The 18887-nt window shown below is 39.5% G+C and overlaps 1 protein-coding gene across 2 annotated transcripts; it reads left to right on the top strand.

Moving 5' to 3' along the window:
• Positions 1-11178: 11178 nt before the first annotated feature.
• LOC140761719 (protein PHLOEM PROTEIN 2-LIKE A1-like) lies at positions 11179-13240 on the top strand. Of its 2 annotated transcripts, none has more exons than XM_073099167.1 (3): positions 11179-11325; positions 12020-12105; positions 12617-13240. In XM_073099167.1, exons 1-3 carry the CDS (start codon positions 11260-11262, stop codon positions 12987-12989), a joined length of 525 nt encoding a protein of 174 aa, XP_072955268.1. In that variant the 5' UTR covers positions 11179-11259; the 3' UTR covers positions 12990-13240. The 2 variants fall into 2 exon arrangements, with proteins under 2 accessions (XP_072955268.1, XP_072955276.1); XM_073099175.1 differs by having other exon boundaries at positions 11215-11319.
• The last annotated feature ends 5647 nt before the right edge of the window (positions 13241-18887 follow it).

Genomic DNA, 18887 nt, shown 5'->3' on the forward strand with positions numbered 1-18887 from the left:
GGGGATAAACTATATCAAAAGGTATCGTTTCTGCCAATGGCGTACCTAAAGAGGGGAAATATTTTGTGGAAGTTTTGACCAATCTCTTGATCAGCTAATAATTGTGGGATCCTGACTCTTTGGATTGAATGTGGCTCAATTGCATGATTCATGCATCTAAGAGAAAATTAAAAAACTTGCATCTGAAGAAGTTGAGAAGAATGACAATTATTTTTTTTCTGATGAAAAGCATTCATTAATTGCCCAAGTTACAAAAGACGTCTAATTTCTGCCCAGACCAAGGTTCACAAGAGTGGTTTATGCAAAACTACTAGCCAAGTTATGAGCATATTTGTTGTTACCTCTGCATGTCTAACAAACATGAACCAGGGGATATAAATTTAGAAGATCTTTAAGTTCCCTAATAATGGAGTGAATCTGCCCATATACATTCTTCATTATCCATTCATCAACTTTGCCATAGTAAGTGAGTCGCTAAAAATTCAGGCAAAATGATCGATGGTTTCATCCTCCTCATAATTAGTAGGGCAGAGCTCATCTAAGTGGTGAATAAAATTGGATAGCTTAATTCCTATAGGAAGAGTGGGCATTAGACTTCGCTAAATGAATGTTTTGACATGAGGAGGAATGAGAGTTTTTTCCAAATGGCCTTCCAAAGCCTGACAAGAGATCAGAGGAGGAAGAGCTCGACCAATTCCTATTTGCAAGAATTTTATAAGCAGATTTGCAATTCGAAAAACTTGCAATTTGGGAGTCAGAGATCATTTAAGATGTCTATAGACTCTCATTACGAACCACTCACTGAATATTGCTTCAAAAATAGTCTTTTTTTTTTAAAAGATCGAAAGTAGCCTTTAACCTGAAGGATGGCTTGCTCGGTGCACGGGCCCTTATAGTTTACAGAGGTAACTTAAAGAGTAAATTTCAAAAATAACTTCTGACACGTAGGGCATCAAAGATATCACACTTCTTCACTTAGCTTGTATTTCTACTAAAATGATAGCAGATTCTTCTAGATTGATAAATTGTCTCAACATGTCTGTATAGTGAGATTGTTGGTGAGAGAATAAAAGCTTTATTTTTGGTAGCTTTATCTAGCAAAGATAAGATCATTTGCGAACATTAGATGGCTATTAGACATGCCGCCATGTGCTATCTTTATCTCTTTAAGGTTGTTTGCTCTAGATTCTTAGTTAAGAAGATAAGAGATAATACTAGTATCCTTTCATTTGCTTATAATCTCAATAGCTAGGCTTGTATTATTATGCATTGCATGATCAAATTGATGTATTTGGTAGGGAATCCATACATCATCGAACAATGCTCTAAAAAAGCCCATTCCATACTATCAAAAGTTTTTTATAGATCATCTTTAAGAAACAAAAAGCACCATTTTTTTTTACTTTTGAAAGGCTTTGAGATAGGACGTAACCTTGCAATAAGCTTGTAAATAGTATTACATAAGCTGATTGACCTATACTCACCAACTTGATCGGATTCTCCTTTCGGCTAATAAGAATGATGAGAGAACAGTTCAAATTTTTATTTATAGAACTAGTGACAGAAAAAATGACGAACACCTTCACAAACACCTTCTTTAAGGACCGGCCAAATAGATTAAATGATAAGCTCTAATACCAATTTGATGGGTTCTTGTACTAAAGATAGGCTACATAACGATTTTTTCAAGATCTGAAGGTATTACAGGAATCAGTCCATCCAATCGTGGGAAAATATTCGTCAGATATTATCTGGTGGTCAGAAAATTATAAAACCAATTGGTTAGGGTTATAGATGGGTATGAAGGTGAATGTATTTACGAATTTCGTATTTACGCCCTTCGTAGATTCGAACTGTAGTAGGGACGAAAACACTGAATAACATGGGTGTTGGTGGTGGTGACGGGTGGAGTGGATGTTAGGGTTATGGATGGGTATGGAGGTGAAGGTGGATAGTGGATATAATTAAGGGATATAGACGAAGGAAACAAAGTGGTCGAGATTCCAGAGAAGAGAGGTGACTCGACAGACAAGAGAGATTAGAAGTTAGGAGAAATCTTGCCAACAGTAAAGATGGAAGGATGGTAAAGAGAGAGGAGGGAGAGAGATTCGAGAGATGATAGGAGGCAAGAAATTAATAATCCAATAGCATAATGAAGTTGGCTGCCAATAAGTCTTAAAATAATATGTAATCCTAATTCTAGAGGATTCCCGCCGATCGTGTTCGAATGCACCAAAAGCTCCATCTCTGTATATGCGAACACGATGCAGGCGTTCGAACGCGGGCGATCGAACTCGCCCAACCGCGTTCGAACGTACAATATACGTTCTCTGTATTTGCGAATCTGATGCAGGCGTTCACAAGGGTGTTTGAACGCGACCCCTCCTACGTTTGAACACGACCTACATAAATTTTATTTTAATAAAAATAAGCAACTAATGCAATAAAAAAAATCCTAACTAAGCGTATTAGCCCACCACGCTTCTCCCACCTTACCCCTCAAGGTGAAAAGTCAGGGAAACGCTCCAACTCCCATGTCGCCTCAACAGATGGCTTACCAAGCCACTCAACTAGAGTCTCCATCTCCAATCTGGTACCATGTCATCGTAGGTGCCTAGCAAGTACACGAACTGGCTCTACGATCTTTATCTCCTCCAATGGCTCCAATAGAACTGATCCAACGATTTTATGATCTTCAATGCGCTCCCTCAACAATGAAACATGGAAGAAGGATGCACTTTCAACCCCTCCGGCAGCTCCAAATTATATGTAACCGGACCAATACGCTCCAACACCCGAAACGGACTAAAGTAGCGATGTGCTAACTTTTGGTTTCGCATTGGACGTAAGGTCACCTGTCGATACGGTTGCACCCTCACGAACACCCAACTACCGATGTCAAACTCCTGCTTCCTATGGCTATGATCATAAACTTGCTTCATTTGGTTTTGAGCAAGTTTAAAATGAGCACGCACCCTCCTCAATGTGGCGTCTCTATCCATCAACGCTAAATCTACCTCCGTCCGGTCTGCAGATGCCACTAGATCATAAGTGGGTAATATCGGAGTCATGCATCCATACACCACCTCAAATGGAGTCATGCTAATGCTTCTATGGTAGGCGGTGTTATAAAACCACTCCGCCCACGGTAAAAGCTCCAACTATCGTCTCGACATCTCTCCAACAAAGCACCTCAAGTACTGCTCAATGCCTCAATTGACCAACTCAGTTTGGTCATTCGTCTGTGGATGGTAGGCCGAACTGAAGTTCAATCAAATCCCCTACAATATGAAAAACTCAGTCCAAAAGTCGCTCATAAATACATGATTATGATCCGAGACAATCGTACATGGCATGTCATGTAATCGAGCAACATCTCTAACAAAAATTTCAGCCACCAATTTGGCTGAAAACGGATGTGACAATACTGAAAAATACGCATACTTGCTCAATCTGTCAACCACCACAAAGATAACGGAATAACCACATACCAGCATGACATTCCACAATGAACTCTTTGGTGAAGTCCAGTAGCGCTAAAACAGGTGTCGCCGTCATTGCTGTTTTCAATTTTTCAAAGGCTGAAGTGGTTTCATCCATCCATCTAAAAGAGTCCTTCAATAAAGAAATGAGAGGAGTAGCGATCTTGCTATATCTGGCGATGAAGCGTCGATAATATCCGGTCAGCCCCAAAAATCATCTCAATCCGGTGGTAGTAGTAGGAATAGGACAAGCCGTCATATATGCAATCTTTTGAGGATTCGCCACTACATCATCCGCTGAAATGATGTGGCATAAATACTCCACTTGTGGTACTCCCCATAGGCACTTGGACTTCTTAATCTTCAATTGGTTTTGCTTCAACAAATTCAGCACATCCTCCAAATGCCGCCAAAATGTCATCAAAAAATACCAAGATATACCTTTATAAGAGAGGCCAAAATATATCATTCATGAGGCCTTAAAAGGTAGCTGGAGCATTGGTGAGACCGAAAAGCATCACCTAGAGCTCATAATGCCCATCCGAAGTCCAAAATGAAGTTTTGTGCATATCCACCGGGTGAACTCTAATTTGATGATATCCGACCCTCAAGTCAAGCTTACTAAATATAGTCGCCCCTACAAGCTCGTCCAGCAACTCCTCGATAACCGGAATGGGATACCGGTCCTTGACGGTAATAGCGTTTAGTGCCCGATAGTCGACACAAAAATGTCATGTCTTGTCATTTTTTCACACCAATAGCACGGGGGATGAGTATGAGCTATGACTTGGTTATATGAGGCATTGCTCTAACATCTCGGTTACCATGTTTGAGATAACTTCTTTTTACAAATACGGATACCGATATGGCCTCACGTTCGCCGGTGTAGCCTCGGGTACAATCTCTATGCGATGGTCCGCTGCTCTCCTCGATGGCAACTCCTACGGTTCCTCAAACAGTCCAGAAAAGTTATCTAATAAATTAGACAATTTAATGGTAGTGTCTGAACTCATTTGAGGCTCTGAGGGAACGGGAGCGAAGAAGATGAAGGAGGCAAGGCAAACTCAATTCTCAATCATTCAATAATAATTTTGGTTGCCCTACACATACTTTTATAGGCTAACCAACAACTCAATCTTATCCTAAAACACAATCTTATCCTAAAACTCAATCTTATCCTAAAACACAATCTTATCCTAAAACTCAATCTTATCCTAAAACTCAATCCAAACTCGAGACGACGTCGGTGAAGTCCGAATCGTATCAATCTCCTACTAGTCCTAACTAAAGAAGATCGGCCAAATCACACGCACAAGGCAGCCCACCATAGGTTGTATTGCAGGAATCGGCAAAGACCGAACGCCATCAAGACGCACATCTTTGTTTTCTTGTTTAAATTTCATCCACATGCTCCGAAAATTAAATATAACAGGTCCCAAACTCTATAACTATTGAGCACCAAGAACAATGTCCGCTCCTCGCAGCACCAACGGGTACAAGGTCATAATGATGTCATGTCCTTGCACCCGTATACTGACCTGATGATACAAGCTTTTCGCGTTAAGCTTCGTGCCATCTCCAATAGCAACATCAAATCCCATGGTCGATTCAACATCCAAACCCAATCTCCTCACTAACCTCTTGTCTATAAAGTTGTGTGTACTCCTCGAATCGATGAGGATGTGCACACAATGCTTTCTAATGAGTTCGTCTACTCATAATATCCTCGGCGTGGAAGTACCCAAATATGCATGTATCGATATTTCAGCTTGGATATCTTCTTCCACGCCCTCCTCAATGGTCTCCTTATGGACCTCCTCTGGACACTCTCCATCATAAACAACCTCATCATCCTCCTCAAGACCATCGATAAGCATCACACTCCCGATCGGTTTAGAACACCGATGACCGGGGGTGAAACGCTCATCATATTGAAAGCAAATGCCCTTCGCTCTTCACTCCTCCACCTGGGCAGGTGTGAGAGTTTGAATAGGGGGTCTTGTGCCTCCTCTAATATTGGAAGAATATCTCAAAGGTGGTCGTGGTATAATACTTGTAGCCACTGTCTTTGAACCCACAGAATTTTCAGCCGGCGTTCTAGGTGCAAACCGCCCATCTCGGTTGCCCCAATTGGTTTTCGCTGCCATCTTTAGAGCCTTATGCTTTTACTCCATCCTCACGGCCTTCTCAAAGGCCTCCTCAAGAATAGTAGGACAAAGAGCACGAACATCTGTCTATATCTCATCCTACAGCCCTAAAATAAATGTACTCATCAATGTCTGTTCAGGCCAAGGTGGCTTACAACGACTACTAACTCTTTCAAACTCAGCTTGGTACTCTAATACAGTCGTCCTGTGGACCATCTTACTTAATATGGCAACAAAATTTTCATATACTGTTAATCCAAATTTGTATGTAATCCTCCTACAAAAATCAGCCCATCCGGTAAATCTACCATCACGAATAACCGATCTATACCAATGCAATACCGTTCCTTGGAGGTGAAAGCTTGCCATCTGGACCTTTGCATCTTTCGCTGTACCTTGACAATCAAAATATTGTTCAACTTGAAACACCCAATTTGTTGGATCACTGCCTTGGAATTTTGGAAAGTCCAAGTGTGCGGTTATCCCCTGAATAGCGTTGTCGAGTTCGCGAAAGATCCTTGGTTCAGGTCTAAATCTTTGTGCATGTTGATCACCCTCTCTAAATCTTCAAGCATGTCCATCACCATCTCCTAAGGGATCAACCTCATCGACAAAGCGCACCGGTGCCGCACGCCTCTCGAGTTCCACCACCGCTAGTCTTGAGTTTTATAACGGAGGTGGGGAATGATGTATAGGCATAGGTAAGAGGGGATCATTGACACTCACATGACACACCTGGATCTGTGGGGTATCAATTCGATGAGGTCCCACCACTAGTCCTTCTTGAAACTCCGATCGTCGTCGAGGAGATGATAAATCCAATCGGTTCACGACATATTTCTTGAATTCATTGTGATCCTTTTGAATTGTGTCAACTCTATGCAGCAATGTTTGGAACATGTCTCTAAGTTCATCCATATTCGCACCCATGGATGTTGGTTGACTCGGTCCTGTCGTGGTAGCTCCAAAGGAATCGACCTCACAGTTAGGTCTCCTTGTTGATGTCATCTTCCTTGTTTCAACCATTAATGGAGGTCTGAGGTTCGCCTACTCTGATACCAAATGATATGCTCTGATACTAATTTGATGGGTTCTTGTACCAAAGATAGGCTATGCAACAATTCCTTCAAGATCTGAAGGTATCATAGGAATCAGTCCGCGCAACCGTGAAAAAATATTAGTTAGATATTCTCCGGTAGCCAGAAAATTACAAAACTAATTGGGTTAGACCCATAACTTCTTGATCTACAACTTTTGTATTTACACCCTTTACAAATTCGAACTGTAGCAGGGACGAAAATACGGAATAACGTTGGTGATGGTGGTGGTGATGGGTGGAGTAGATGTTAGGGTTATGGATGGGTATGGAGGTGAAGGTGGATGGTGGATATGATTAAGGGATATAGATGAAGGGAACAATGCGGTCGAGATCCCAAAAAAGAGAGGTGACTCGATAGACGAGGGAGATTAGAAGTTATGAGAAACCTTGCCAACGGTAGAGGTGGAAGAATGGTGAAGAGGGAGGAGGGAGAGAGATTAGAGAGATGGGAAGAGGCAAGAAATCAATAATCTAATAGCATAATAAAGTTGGCTGTCATCCATATATTTATAGAGGCTAGCCAACAAGTTCTAAAATAATATATAACCTTAATTCTAGAGGATTTCCGCCGATCGTGTTCGAACGCACTAAAAGCTCTATCTCTGTATGTGCTAACGTGATACAGGCGTTCGAACACAAGCGTTCGAACTCCCCCGACTGCGTTTGAACGCACAATATGCGTTCTTTGTATTTACAAACCTGATGCAGGCGTTCCGCGTTCGAACGCACAATATGCGTTTTCTGTAAACCTGATGCAGATATTCGCAAGAGCGTTCGAACGCACAATATACGTTTTCTGTATTTGCGAACCTGATGCAGACATTCGCAAAAGTGTTCGAACGCGACCCCTCCTGCGTTCGAAAGGGGTCGCGTTCGAATGCGACCTACAGGAATTTTATTTTAATGAAAATAAACAACTAATGTAATAAGAAAAATCCTAACTAATCATATCATTAAAGTAAGCAGGCCATTAAGCCATCTGGTCCAAGGGATTTGTTTAGACCCAATGTATTAAAAGTAGCTGTAATCTTCTCATTTGAAGTGCCAACACAAAGTTTTTGATATTTGTTTAAGACAACCTAGGCAGTTGAGACCAACCAATGCTTCTCAAAGAAGGAGGTTATTGGATTTGAAATAGGGCAAAAAAACTCAGTGTTGATGACTTTGCTATTAAAAACCTATTCCATGAGAGAGTTAATAACCTTAACAGTTTTTTGTTAATTATTGTCAGAGAGTGAAAATCGCTTGTGTTATGATGCCCCCAAGTTCGGTGCTTAGCTCTAGCCTTTTGATGCTACTGACTTTAATTTTCAAAAATAAATTTTCATGTTTACTCTAAAGAGTTTGCTCAAGAAAATGGCTGATTGCACCTCCTCTACCTCCTTGGTTCCTCTACCTCCTTGGAGCTTTACATTCTTTCTTTCGGTGGCTCTCAACTGCTTCCTCAAACTGGCTGCATTAGAACATGCCTAGGGCTTTAAACGATGTGTGAAGGAAGTTAGATTGTATGAGATAGGCTTATTTGCCTGAGAAGCACAATACTAAGACTCCTTATACGAGGGAATGAAGGACTCCACAATTTTCAATAGGGAATTGACAACCACTTCTTCTCCCCGCAAGTCTAGTGATCAAGAGAAAAGGATTGTGATCATTCGACATAGCCAGGTGGTGTATGACCCGAGCAATTAGAAAGAAGTAGCACAAGGACGATGAGGTGAGAATCCTATTAAGCTTTTCTCTAATTAGGCCAAGATCGAACCTCCTCTTACTCCAAGTGTAGGCTGGTCCTACAAAACACTAATCGATTAGGCCAACTTTGTTTACCTGGTCCAAGAAGTCCATTGATCTTGAGGAACTAACCTTTGCACCTCCCTCTTTCTCCTCTAGAGCTACAATGGCGTTAAAGTCCCCAAAACAGCACAAAGGAATGTTATTATCTAAATAGTAGGCAATGTGCACCTAGAGACCAAAATTCTCAGTGCCATGAGGGTCACCATCCACACTACAAAGAGCCCAACTTTGCGTAGGGATATCCTTGTTCACAAGCACGAGAATATAAAGATCACAAGCTATAAGGACTTCAATCTTGACATCATCACAAAGTAGTCAGAGACCACCAATAAACTCATCGTGGTAACTACAAATCAATTTTTAGGAGGAAGAGTGTCAATAATAGAATGAACTTTCTTATCCTTACATTTTGTTTTCAAAAGATATATAACACTAGATGTTGAGTTAAGGAGGATGTTGTGCAAATTACAGACTATTGTAGGGCCTCCTTCCCCACCCCTCGCTCCCCATTGTGATAGTTCCAAGTAAGAAAGTTTATTGATTTGCACCCAATGGTGAGTCAAATTCACCGCCTTCATGGAAGCAAATAGAGTAATTTTTTCACTACCTTGAGCTATTGTGGCTAACCATATAAGGAGTGTAGCACTAAAAGGTGGGATTGACCTCAGGTGAAGCCTTCATTTCAATGAGAGAGTTCTCGCCATGACTTGGGGGAGAGTTATTAGCTAAGAGGGGAGTATTGCCCATAAGATTTATTAGGCTTGGGGGTAGCTCTAGTTAGGATTTTGGCTTGGGTAGTAACGTTGTCTTTAGAATTATTGGGGGAAAGGAAGATATTCTTGTTAGCTGTTGACATAGATGAAGCAATATTAGAAGTTAGGCTGTCAAAGCTTCTGGTTCCTAAGGGTATGGTAAGTTAGTTGACATGGATTGGAAAGAGATTTGACTCAATAACCACTCTTTTTTACGTCTAAAGGTGTAGGGAGCTTCTCCGTACGTTGCCAACAACTCACCCAAAGATAATGTGACTTACCTGGACAGACACGTGTATGCAAAAGTCATTCTTTAAACTATATTTTGTATATAAACTATGAATTATAGTCATAAAAATGAGGATGAGGAGAAGTAAAAGGTGTGTATACTACCACATTCAAACTTTTAGAAATATATCATAATTACTAATACTTTTCTAATAGTTATGAACACTATATTTATTCTAACACAATTTTTTAAGTGTACATGAGATTTTATTCCAATTGAAAGAGCTAAAAAAATAAAATGCTATAATCAACATTTTAGAAAGAGAGAATATTGGTAGTATGAGTAGCTAAAAGGAAGTAACAAATATTTATTTTGTTGTATGATTTCATATTGGATATTAGTTCATTTATAAATTTCATAGTTAATTTACGAATTTTGCAGTTAATCTAAGAATTTAAAAAAAATTAATTAATCTCTTATTTTATTAATTAAATAGTGATTAAAATGATTTGTATGAAAAAAGAAAGAGAAAGATTAAGAGATAGAAGAAGGAGAAGAAAAAGAAGAAAAAAAAGGTCAAAAGAGAAGAAGTAGTAACCGAGAAGAAGAATAAGAACAATAACAAGAACAAGAATAAGAACAAGAACAAGAACAAGAAATAAGTTGGAGAAGAATAAGATAACTTCTTTTTTGTATAGTGTCTAATTAGAATTTAATGAGACACTAAATGACAGAAGGGCAAACTTGAAAGGAAAAAATATAAACTTTATCTACAAAGAAAACCGAAAATATGATTGAGTGACAAAATAAAAATCTATTGTGTTTTTTTTATACAAATTTCGCAACCTTCTATTAGAAACCTTCTTTTTCGTTCACAAATAATTTACACATAGGCCTCCCAAAATGTCCACAAAAGAGAAATATTCTGGAGGAATTCATTCCCAAATAGAACATATTCTCTTGAAAAGACGAGGAGAAGTTGTAGCCAAGAGTCTTCCTTCCTGCATATTTGTCACTAAAGCTCTTTTGGTGTTAACAAGAGAAAAGCAGAGCTCACTACAAAGACAACATCTGATCAGTTGTTTAACCCTTGAATTGTAAATGCAAGTTGCAGTATAATTAAGCTACCAACTTGTAATGTAGCATCTGATCACCTTTTTCCACTTCTCTCTTCAGATCAAAAGTAGATTCCCTTAAATAATAATAAAAAGGAAGTTGGTGAAAAAGAAACCCCATAAAAATGCTCCTGACTTTCACATATGTGTATATTTAACACCTTGTTGAATAATTTTTTAACTCATCTGAGTAAAAGAATATAGGGAAAAAAATTTAATTGATTTAAAGTGATATTTTTGAAATTTCTAGGTTACAGTTTTTAGTGCCTACAATGAGCTCACATGGAATAGGTTTTCTCTAGCAAGAATGTAGTAATTTTACAAGTATGGTTACCTAAAGTAATGATAGGGTGTTAAATATCAGATATCTTTTATAAAACGTAAATGATTTCTTTAAAAGAAGTAGTTTTTTCTTTTTTAATTTCCCGTGATAATATTACTCAAAGTTCAAAGAACATATGCAAATTCTAGAAAGATGTCAATCAACTTGCATTTATTCCTTTATATCTATTAAAGATCAAAAGCTTCTTTTGCTGTGTATTCAAAGACATCACTAACTTTATATCATCATAGTCTAGTATAAAAGCTAACTCAGTAGTTCTTCTATGAGTTCTAAACCCGGAAGAAGGATTTAGTAGAAGGCAATGGGAGGTGTGCTGCCGACGGCAAACCCACCTGAGATTGAAGAAAATCCTAAGGAAGCAGTTAAGGTAGCCTCGACGATGAAATTTTCATGAAGAAAATATAGTGAGCTTCAATTGTCACCATATCTGGCCACAGTAGAATATGTTCAAATGCAATAATATCACATCTACATAAGAACTTTTTGAGATTAGCAATTTTATATGTTCACATATTTTGCAGTTAATGTGAGTTGGTATTGAACTTACTCCAATCTTATGGTTTTAACTCTTGGATAAGTATTCTCAGGTTCTAATATTCCAATTCAGATAGATAATATAGTTTTAACATTATCATGTTAATGAGGAATATGTCATGAAAGCCTCTGTAATTTTACCACTGTTTATCTCATGCAATCCAGAAGGAATGTCTCAAAAAGGTTCTCTTAACTTTTTTTTCTAGGCTATATTACTTAGTATCACATTACACTCTAGAATATATAGTAAAAGTGTACAATTTGCCGTCTGAATTATGATTCTTTTCAGAAGATGGATTTGTTAGTACACAACACAGACAAGTTACAATATTTTCTGAATTGATGATCTGTCATGAGTGAGGCTAATCTCATGTAATTGTTGCCCTAAAATTTTGATGTCTGGAAATGAAAAAATGAGCTTACTCTCACAGAAAAGTTGGACAAAATTGTTCTATTATTCATGACTAGTAGGCCTTTTGTCATAATTTGTTTGCTAACTCTCATGCTTCATGCTTGGATTGATGCAGCCTGTCATGCTGTTTGCAAGGGACCTGTCAATTACATGGAGCGAAGAGCCAGCATATTGGTATTGGTTTCCACTAAAAGAAAAGAGGTAAAACTAAATTCTACGACTGAATATTATTTCTTCAGGAAATTAAACTTGAATAAAAAAGAGAGCATTAGATGATGAACAAAACGATGTAGTAAAAGAGCTAGCAGACCAAGACCAAAGCAATCAACTTAAACTTGTGAGAAATGCTGTTAAAACGAATTCATTTTATGGCGTGGTAGATGTTCTTGAAGGTAAATGAGAGTTAATAAAAAAGTACTGATTCAGATAACTTTATGCTGCTGTTCCAATGAACACATCAACCTAGAAGAAATATATATATATATATATGTCAAGAAAACTTAGAAAGCAACATAAGAACAATTAAAGCACGAAAGAATAAATCTTAATGCTTGCGAGAGTCCATTTATAGGTACATCTTTCCCCTTTTTTTTGGCACGATGATTTCTTATATCTTTCAAAAGTTTCTACTCTTCTCTCATTGTTGCGCGCTGTAGTCATTTAAGCAAGTTGACTAACTCTTTCTGTAACTTTTTTTCTTTTTTTTTGCTAGAAATGAGGAGATTGACGTGGCATTACTACTGAATGTCTGCTGGCTGGAAATTCATGGAAAACTTAACATTTCTGATCTTACACCGAGAATTACATACGAGGTTTTCTTTATAATAATGATGAATGAGCCGATGTATGGGTGGAATACTCCTGTGAATCTTAGAATCAAGCTACCAGACGGAAGTGTTCAAGAACGCAAGGAGAGTTTGCAAGAAAAGCCAAGAGGGAAATGGATGGAACTTAAAGTTGGCGAATTTAGGACACAAGCTGCACAAGAGGGAGAGATGGATATATCTTTGTTTGAGTATGAAGGTGGACAGTGGAAGAGAGGACTTGTGGTTAAGGGCATCCTTTTCCGCCCAAAGAAGCCATAGTTCCTTCTAAATGTTGAAATATTAAGCTAGCCCATTTTACTAAGTCAATTAGATTAATTGGCTAGTGTAAAAATCAAGAATATTGATTCTTTGTTTTTAAGGTGACTCTTAGTCTTCTTTATGTCTTTAAATTATAGTATGTTTTTAGGTTCTCTAGATGATGGAAATCAAAGAGTCATGTAATATAAGAGTCATGTAGTATAACTAAGAGTCATATAAACTAATATATATGTGTGATATTATCTTATATATTGGTATATAAGTGAAGCAAGTGAAGTAAAAAAGTTTAAAGTTTTATCTACCTCATCTTGTGTTAAATATTAAGAGAACAATCTTTTTCTCTTGAGTTTTCTACCTTCTCCTAACACTTTATACACCATAACTAGCTAGCTTGCTCTTCTGCTCCTACGCTGTTGTATTACTTCATGTATAGCTTAAGCTAATGGCTAGCTTGGTCATTTTTTCTATAGTAAAACTGACTTGGAAACTCCTCACATTACAAGGATTGTATTGATGTATATGTGATAGGATTACACCAACAGCTATGCTTCAGTAAGAAGCAAGCACATGCATATGTATTATTTGAAAAAAAAAGCTTAATATGTGATCATCCCACAGTGGAATATTTCTAAATTTCAATCATGTTAAAGTAGGAACATTTCAGATTGAGAGTATCCAGCTATATATATACACACAATGCAAACCATGTGTAAGAATCAATATACTAGCAAGCATACATGCTCGCCAATCTCAATTGTATGTACAATTTGGTGACTTCCGATTTCACTAATTAACCATCACCTTGCATGTCCGTAACTTTTGAACAAAATGGGATTGTGTTGCGCTTGCGAACATGATTAAATCGCTTCAAGTTGTATTAATTTTTTTTTTATGTTTTAGAAAAATAAGATAGCTTCTACTAGGCGTGTTTGAACGCAAATGGATGATGTTCAAATGCCTAATTCGTGTTCGCTTCAAGTTGTATCAATTTTTCTCATAACTTTCAACCTACTAGCCCGATTGACGAAATTCTAGTTGTGTCAGATTCCTAACTTCAAAAAAAACAACATATCCAAATCTCAGATTGTTCCAGCGATTGGATCAATCTCTATTACCTTCACAAATTTTGTGTTGTGTTTTGTCCAGATTAATAAATTGATAAATAATCACCTTCACCAAAGGCGACTGTAACAAGTTGGTATCAAAGCTAGCCTTCTTTGGCACGTATCTGCAATGACGTCAACCACTAGATCCATGGCAGCTTGAAGAAGAAAAGAGGAAAGGGAGACATCCACATGCACGGGAGAGAAGGATTCTACAACTTTATCATCGGGCAATGAAGGGCAAGAGGAGCACACGCACACAACGCTACCTTCTCCATCCTCCATCATTGACCCAAACATAGAGATGCTATTAAGGTCTATTGAAGCATTGGGACAAACCTTCTCTACCATCCTTGCCCAAACCATCGAAACCTTAAGCGTAACAATCGCGCAACAAAATGGTAGGTTATTCCAGGCAATTTGAGAAGAGCCAAGTCAAGAACTAGAGGTACCCAGGTCTTCCGCACCCAAACCCCACATGATAGTTCCATTGGTTGACCAAGGACCACGGAGAGAGACAATGCCCAAACTGAGGAAAGGTGAGCCTTGCCGACAAGCATGGTTTATAGACGAAGAAGATGATGATCCCTAAATTGAGAGGGAAGAAGAAGAAGATAACATCATGGTTGTAGCAAAAGGACGCCATAGAGAGATGGAATGGCCCGAGGAGCATCCTCCCCCAATTAGATCTGGAACTTGCTCCGATCGAAACCATGATGCCAGTATCTGTAGGTGAACGATGTGGTTGGAATTCCCAAAATTTAAAGGAGGTGACCCACTGAATTGGCTTTACCACGTTGAGAAATTTTTTTAATTTCATGGCACCGGAGAAGATCAAAAGGTGCTCTTTGCATCTTTTCATTTGGAAGACGTGGCATTGCGATGGTATTGCTCGACGACGATGCATAGAGGAATAGCAATTTGGGCGGAGTTCTACCGTTTGATCTACAAACCATTTGGATTATTGGGGTATGAGGATTTTGATGCTATGTTGATGATGGTAAGGGCATACCAAGAAGAGTTTGAGTGGGTGTCTAGTTGTTGTGTACCACCTTGGATGAACTGGCAACTCAAAGCCACTTTTATTACTGGATTAAGGGAAGAAATTTAAGCTGATGTATGTGCCTTGTGACCTCTGAACTTATAATAAGCAAAGATAATGCCTTGCTTATGGAAGACAAACATCAAGCATTCAGAGGGCATATGAAGCACCTATGGGCTAACACGCAAAAGATAAAACCAAGTGGCCCCAGCGACCCGGTTTACCCGCCAAGGAGTACAACTAGACCATAGCCTACCTTTCACACTCTTTAGATATGAGATAGCTCTTAGGGCCTCTATACAAACTCTCACACCTGCCCAAGTGAAGGAGCAAAGGACCAATGCGTTATATTTTGATGCGATGAGAAGTTCACTCCAAGACATCGTTGTGCACACAAACCGATTCAGTGATGCTTATGGGGAGGCTAAGGAGGATGATCATATAGATGATGAGGGTGTTGTAGAGGGCATGATAGATGAGCAGTAGAAGATCGAGATAGAGGAGACTAAGACAAAGGAGATTAGAGTGAGCATGTCCCTTCATGCCTACTTCAGAGCTACAACACCTCCGAAGATCCTTTGCGTGGACGATTTGACAAGGAAGCATACAGTGCTTATTCTCATTGACACAAAGTGCACACACAACTTCCTTGATAAGCGGCTAGTTCAAAAGATTGGACTCACTTCCAAGTCGATGGAGGGGTTCGACGTCACCATTGGAGATGGTATAATTCTCAGAACTGACAACATATGCAGTGCAATTCAGGTTCGAGTTTAGGGCCATACCTTTGTCATCGACTTGTATCCGATTACAGTCCATGGTGTGGGCATCGTATTGGGGACATAGTGGTTGCAGAGTCTTGGGCCTGTGACCTTTGATTTTAGTGAGAGTAATGGTAGACGGGTCTGATTAGATGGAGCGTGTTAACAGTAAGGCGCCACCTTGCAATCTCTCTTGGGGTTGCCTAGCCACAATGATGATGCAGCTGAAACCTACTAATCCATCTGAGGTGAAGATATCGAGCACACCATATAATTTGAGGAGTTTGCTGCAGGAGTTTGCGGCTCTTTTCGAAGAGCCAAAGGGGTTACCGTCAGTACGAGATGTCGATCACTACATTGAGACCATGCCAGGAGTTGGATTAGCGAACGTGAAGCCTTACAGGTTTCCTCACATGCAAAAGGAGGAGATCATAGGGATAGTGAAGGAGACGCTTACCCAAGAGATTATACAGCTTAGACACAACGCATATTCTTCCCCCGTTCTATTGGTGTGGAAGGACATGAGTTAGATATTCCATGTCGATTATAGGGCACTGAACTCCATTACCATCAAGAACTGGTATCCTATTCCGATCATTGAGGAGCTTCTTAATGATTTAGCAGGGGCTACATATTCCAGCAAGCTCAACTTACGCGAGCTACCATCAGATTTGAATGCACCCAGTAAATGTGCACAAGACCATATTCTAAACTTATGCTCTTTGGCTCGACAAATGCTCCAGCGACATTCCAAGGCTTGATGAACAATGTGTTTTGACCATTTCTTCATCGATATGTGCTTGTCTTTTTCGATGACTAATACACTTAGTTAGGATCTTTTCTTATTGAACAAAGTCTTTTCTTCGTCGGGATATGTTTATCTTCATTAAAATAAAATTCATGTAGGTCACATTTAAACGCAGGAGGGGTCGCATTCGAACACCCTTGCGAACGTCTGCATCAGATTCGCAAATATAGAGAATGTATATTGTGTGTTCGAACGCGGTCAGACGAGTTCAAACACCCGCGTTCGAACGCCTGCACCGCGTTCGAACGCCTGCATCGCGTTCGCACATAGAGAGATGGAGCTTTTGGTGCGTTCGAACTATCACATATAGAGATGGAGCTTTTGGTGAGTCCAAATACTACCATTGAATTGTCTAACTTATTAGATAACTTTTTTGGACTGTTTGAGGAGCCACAAGAATTGCCACCGAGAAGAGCGGCGGACTATCGCATAGAGATTGTACTAGGGGCTGCACCGACAAACGTGAGGCCATATCGATATCCACATGTGCAAAATGAAGTTATTTCAAAGATGGTAACCGAGATGTTGGAGCAAGACCTCATTCAACCAAGTCATAGCTCATACTCATCCCCGTGCTATTGGTGCAAAAAAAGGACGGGACATAACGTTTTTGTGTCGACTGTTGGGCATTAAATGTTATTACTGTCAAAGACCGGTATCCTATCCCGATTATTGAGGAGTTGTTGGATGAGCTTGCAGGGGTGACTATATTTAGTAAGCTTGACTTGAGGGCCGGGTATCATCAAATTAGAGTTTACTTGGTGGAGATGCACAAAACTATATTTCGGACTTCGGACGAGCATTACGAGTTCCGAGTGATGCCTTTTGGTCTCACCAATGCTCCGGCTACCTTTCAAGGCCTCATGAATAATATATTTCGGCCTCTATTGCGAAGGTATGTCTTGGTATTTTTTGGCGACATTTTGATGTATAGCATGACTGAATTGAAGCATTAGCAGCATTTGGATGATGTGCTGAATTTGTTAAAGCAAAACTAATTGAAGATTAAGAAGTCCAAGTGCCTATGGGGAGTACCACAAGTGGAGTATTTAAGCCACATAATTTCAGCGGATGGTGTAGCAGCGGATCCTCAAAATGTTGCATGACCGCTTGGTCTATTCCTACTACTACCACCGGATTGAGAGGATTTTTTGGGGCTGATCGGATATTATCGACGCTTCATCGTCGGATATGGAAAAATCGATGCTCCTCTCACTTCTTTGTTGAAAAAGGACTCTCTTAGATGGACGGATGAAGCCACTTCAGCCTTTGAAAAACTAAAAACAGCAATGACGATGGCACTCATTTTAGCGCTACCGGACTTCACCAAAGAGTTCATTGTGGAATGTGATGCATCGGGTGTTGGCATAGGAGCTATACTAATACAAGGAGGACGTCCCATAGCCTTTCTTAGTAAGGCTTTGTCACAAAAATCTCAGCAATTATCGACTTATGAGAGAGAGATGTTAGCAATTCTACATGCGGTGATAAAATGGAGGCCTTATTTGATTGGTAAACAATTCATTATCCAAACTGATCAAAGGAGTCTTTCAAACTTTATGGGATAGCGCATACACACTCAGGCACAGTAGAGCTGGGTCATAAAATTACTGGGATATGATTATGAAATCCAATACAATAAGGGAATGAAAAATAGAGCGGTGGATGCACTATCGTGCCAACCCAATACCGCCGAGCTTACAGCCTATTCTTCTCCTAACTTTCCTTTCTTGACGAGCTGAGGTATGCATGTACATCTGACCCACATATTTTGAGATTGTTGCAGGAGGTGATGGATGATCCGGAGTGCCATCCAGACTTAGAGAATCGATGCGGTTTATTGCTGGACCGTAGATGCATTCGAGTGCCCGCAAATGATGGATTGCGACAAAAATTGTTAGAGCACTTCCACCAAACTCCAGAGGCTAGTCATGAGGGTGTCTTGAGGACTTATAGGAGTTTATCTCAGAGTTGCACGTGGCTAGGATTGAGATAGGATGTGAGGAGTTTTGTCTGTACTTGCAAAGTCTATCAAAGGGCTAATGCAACAACATTGAAACTAGCTGGATTACTATATCCTTTACCTATACCGAACCGTATTTGGGAGGACATTTCTATGAATTTCGTAGAGGGTCTTCCGTTGGTACGTGGTTATTCTGTTATCTTTGTGGTGGTTGACAAATT

The sequence above is a fragment of the Typha angustifolia genome, chromosome 1 (genome assembly GCF_048772165.1).
Source record: "Typha angustifolia cultivar Huaian chromosome 1, ASM4877216v1, whole genome shotgun sequence".
Lineage (NCBI taxonomy): Eukaryota > Viridiplantae > Streptophyta > Magnoliopsida > Poales > Typhaceae > Typha > Typha angustifolia.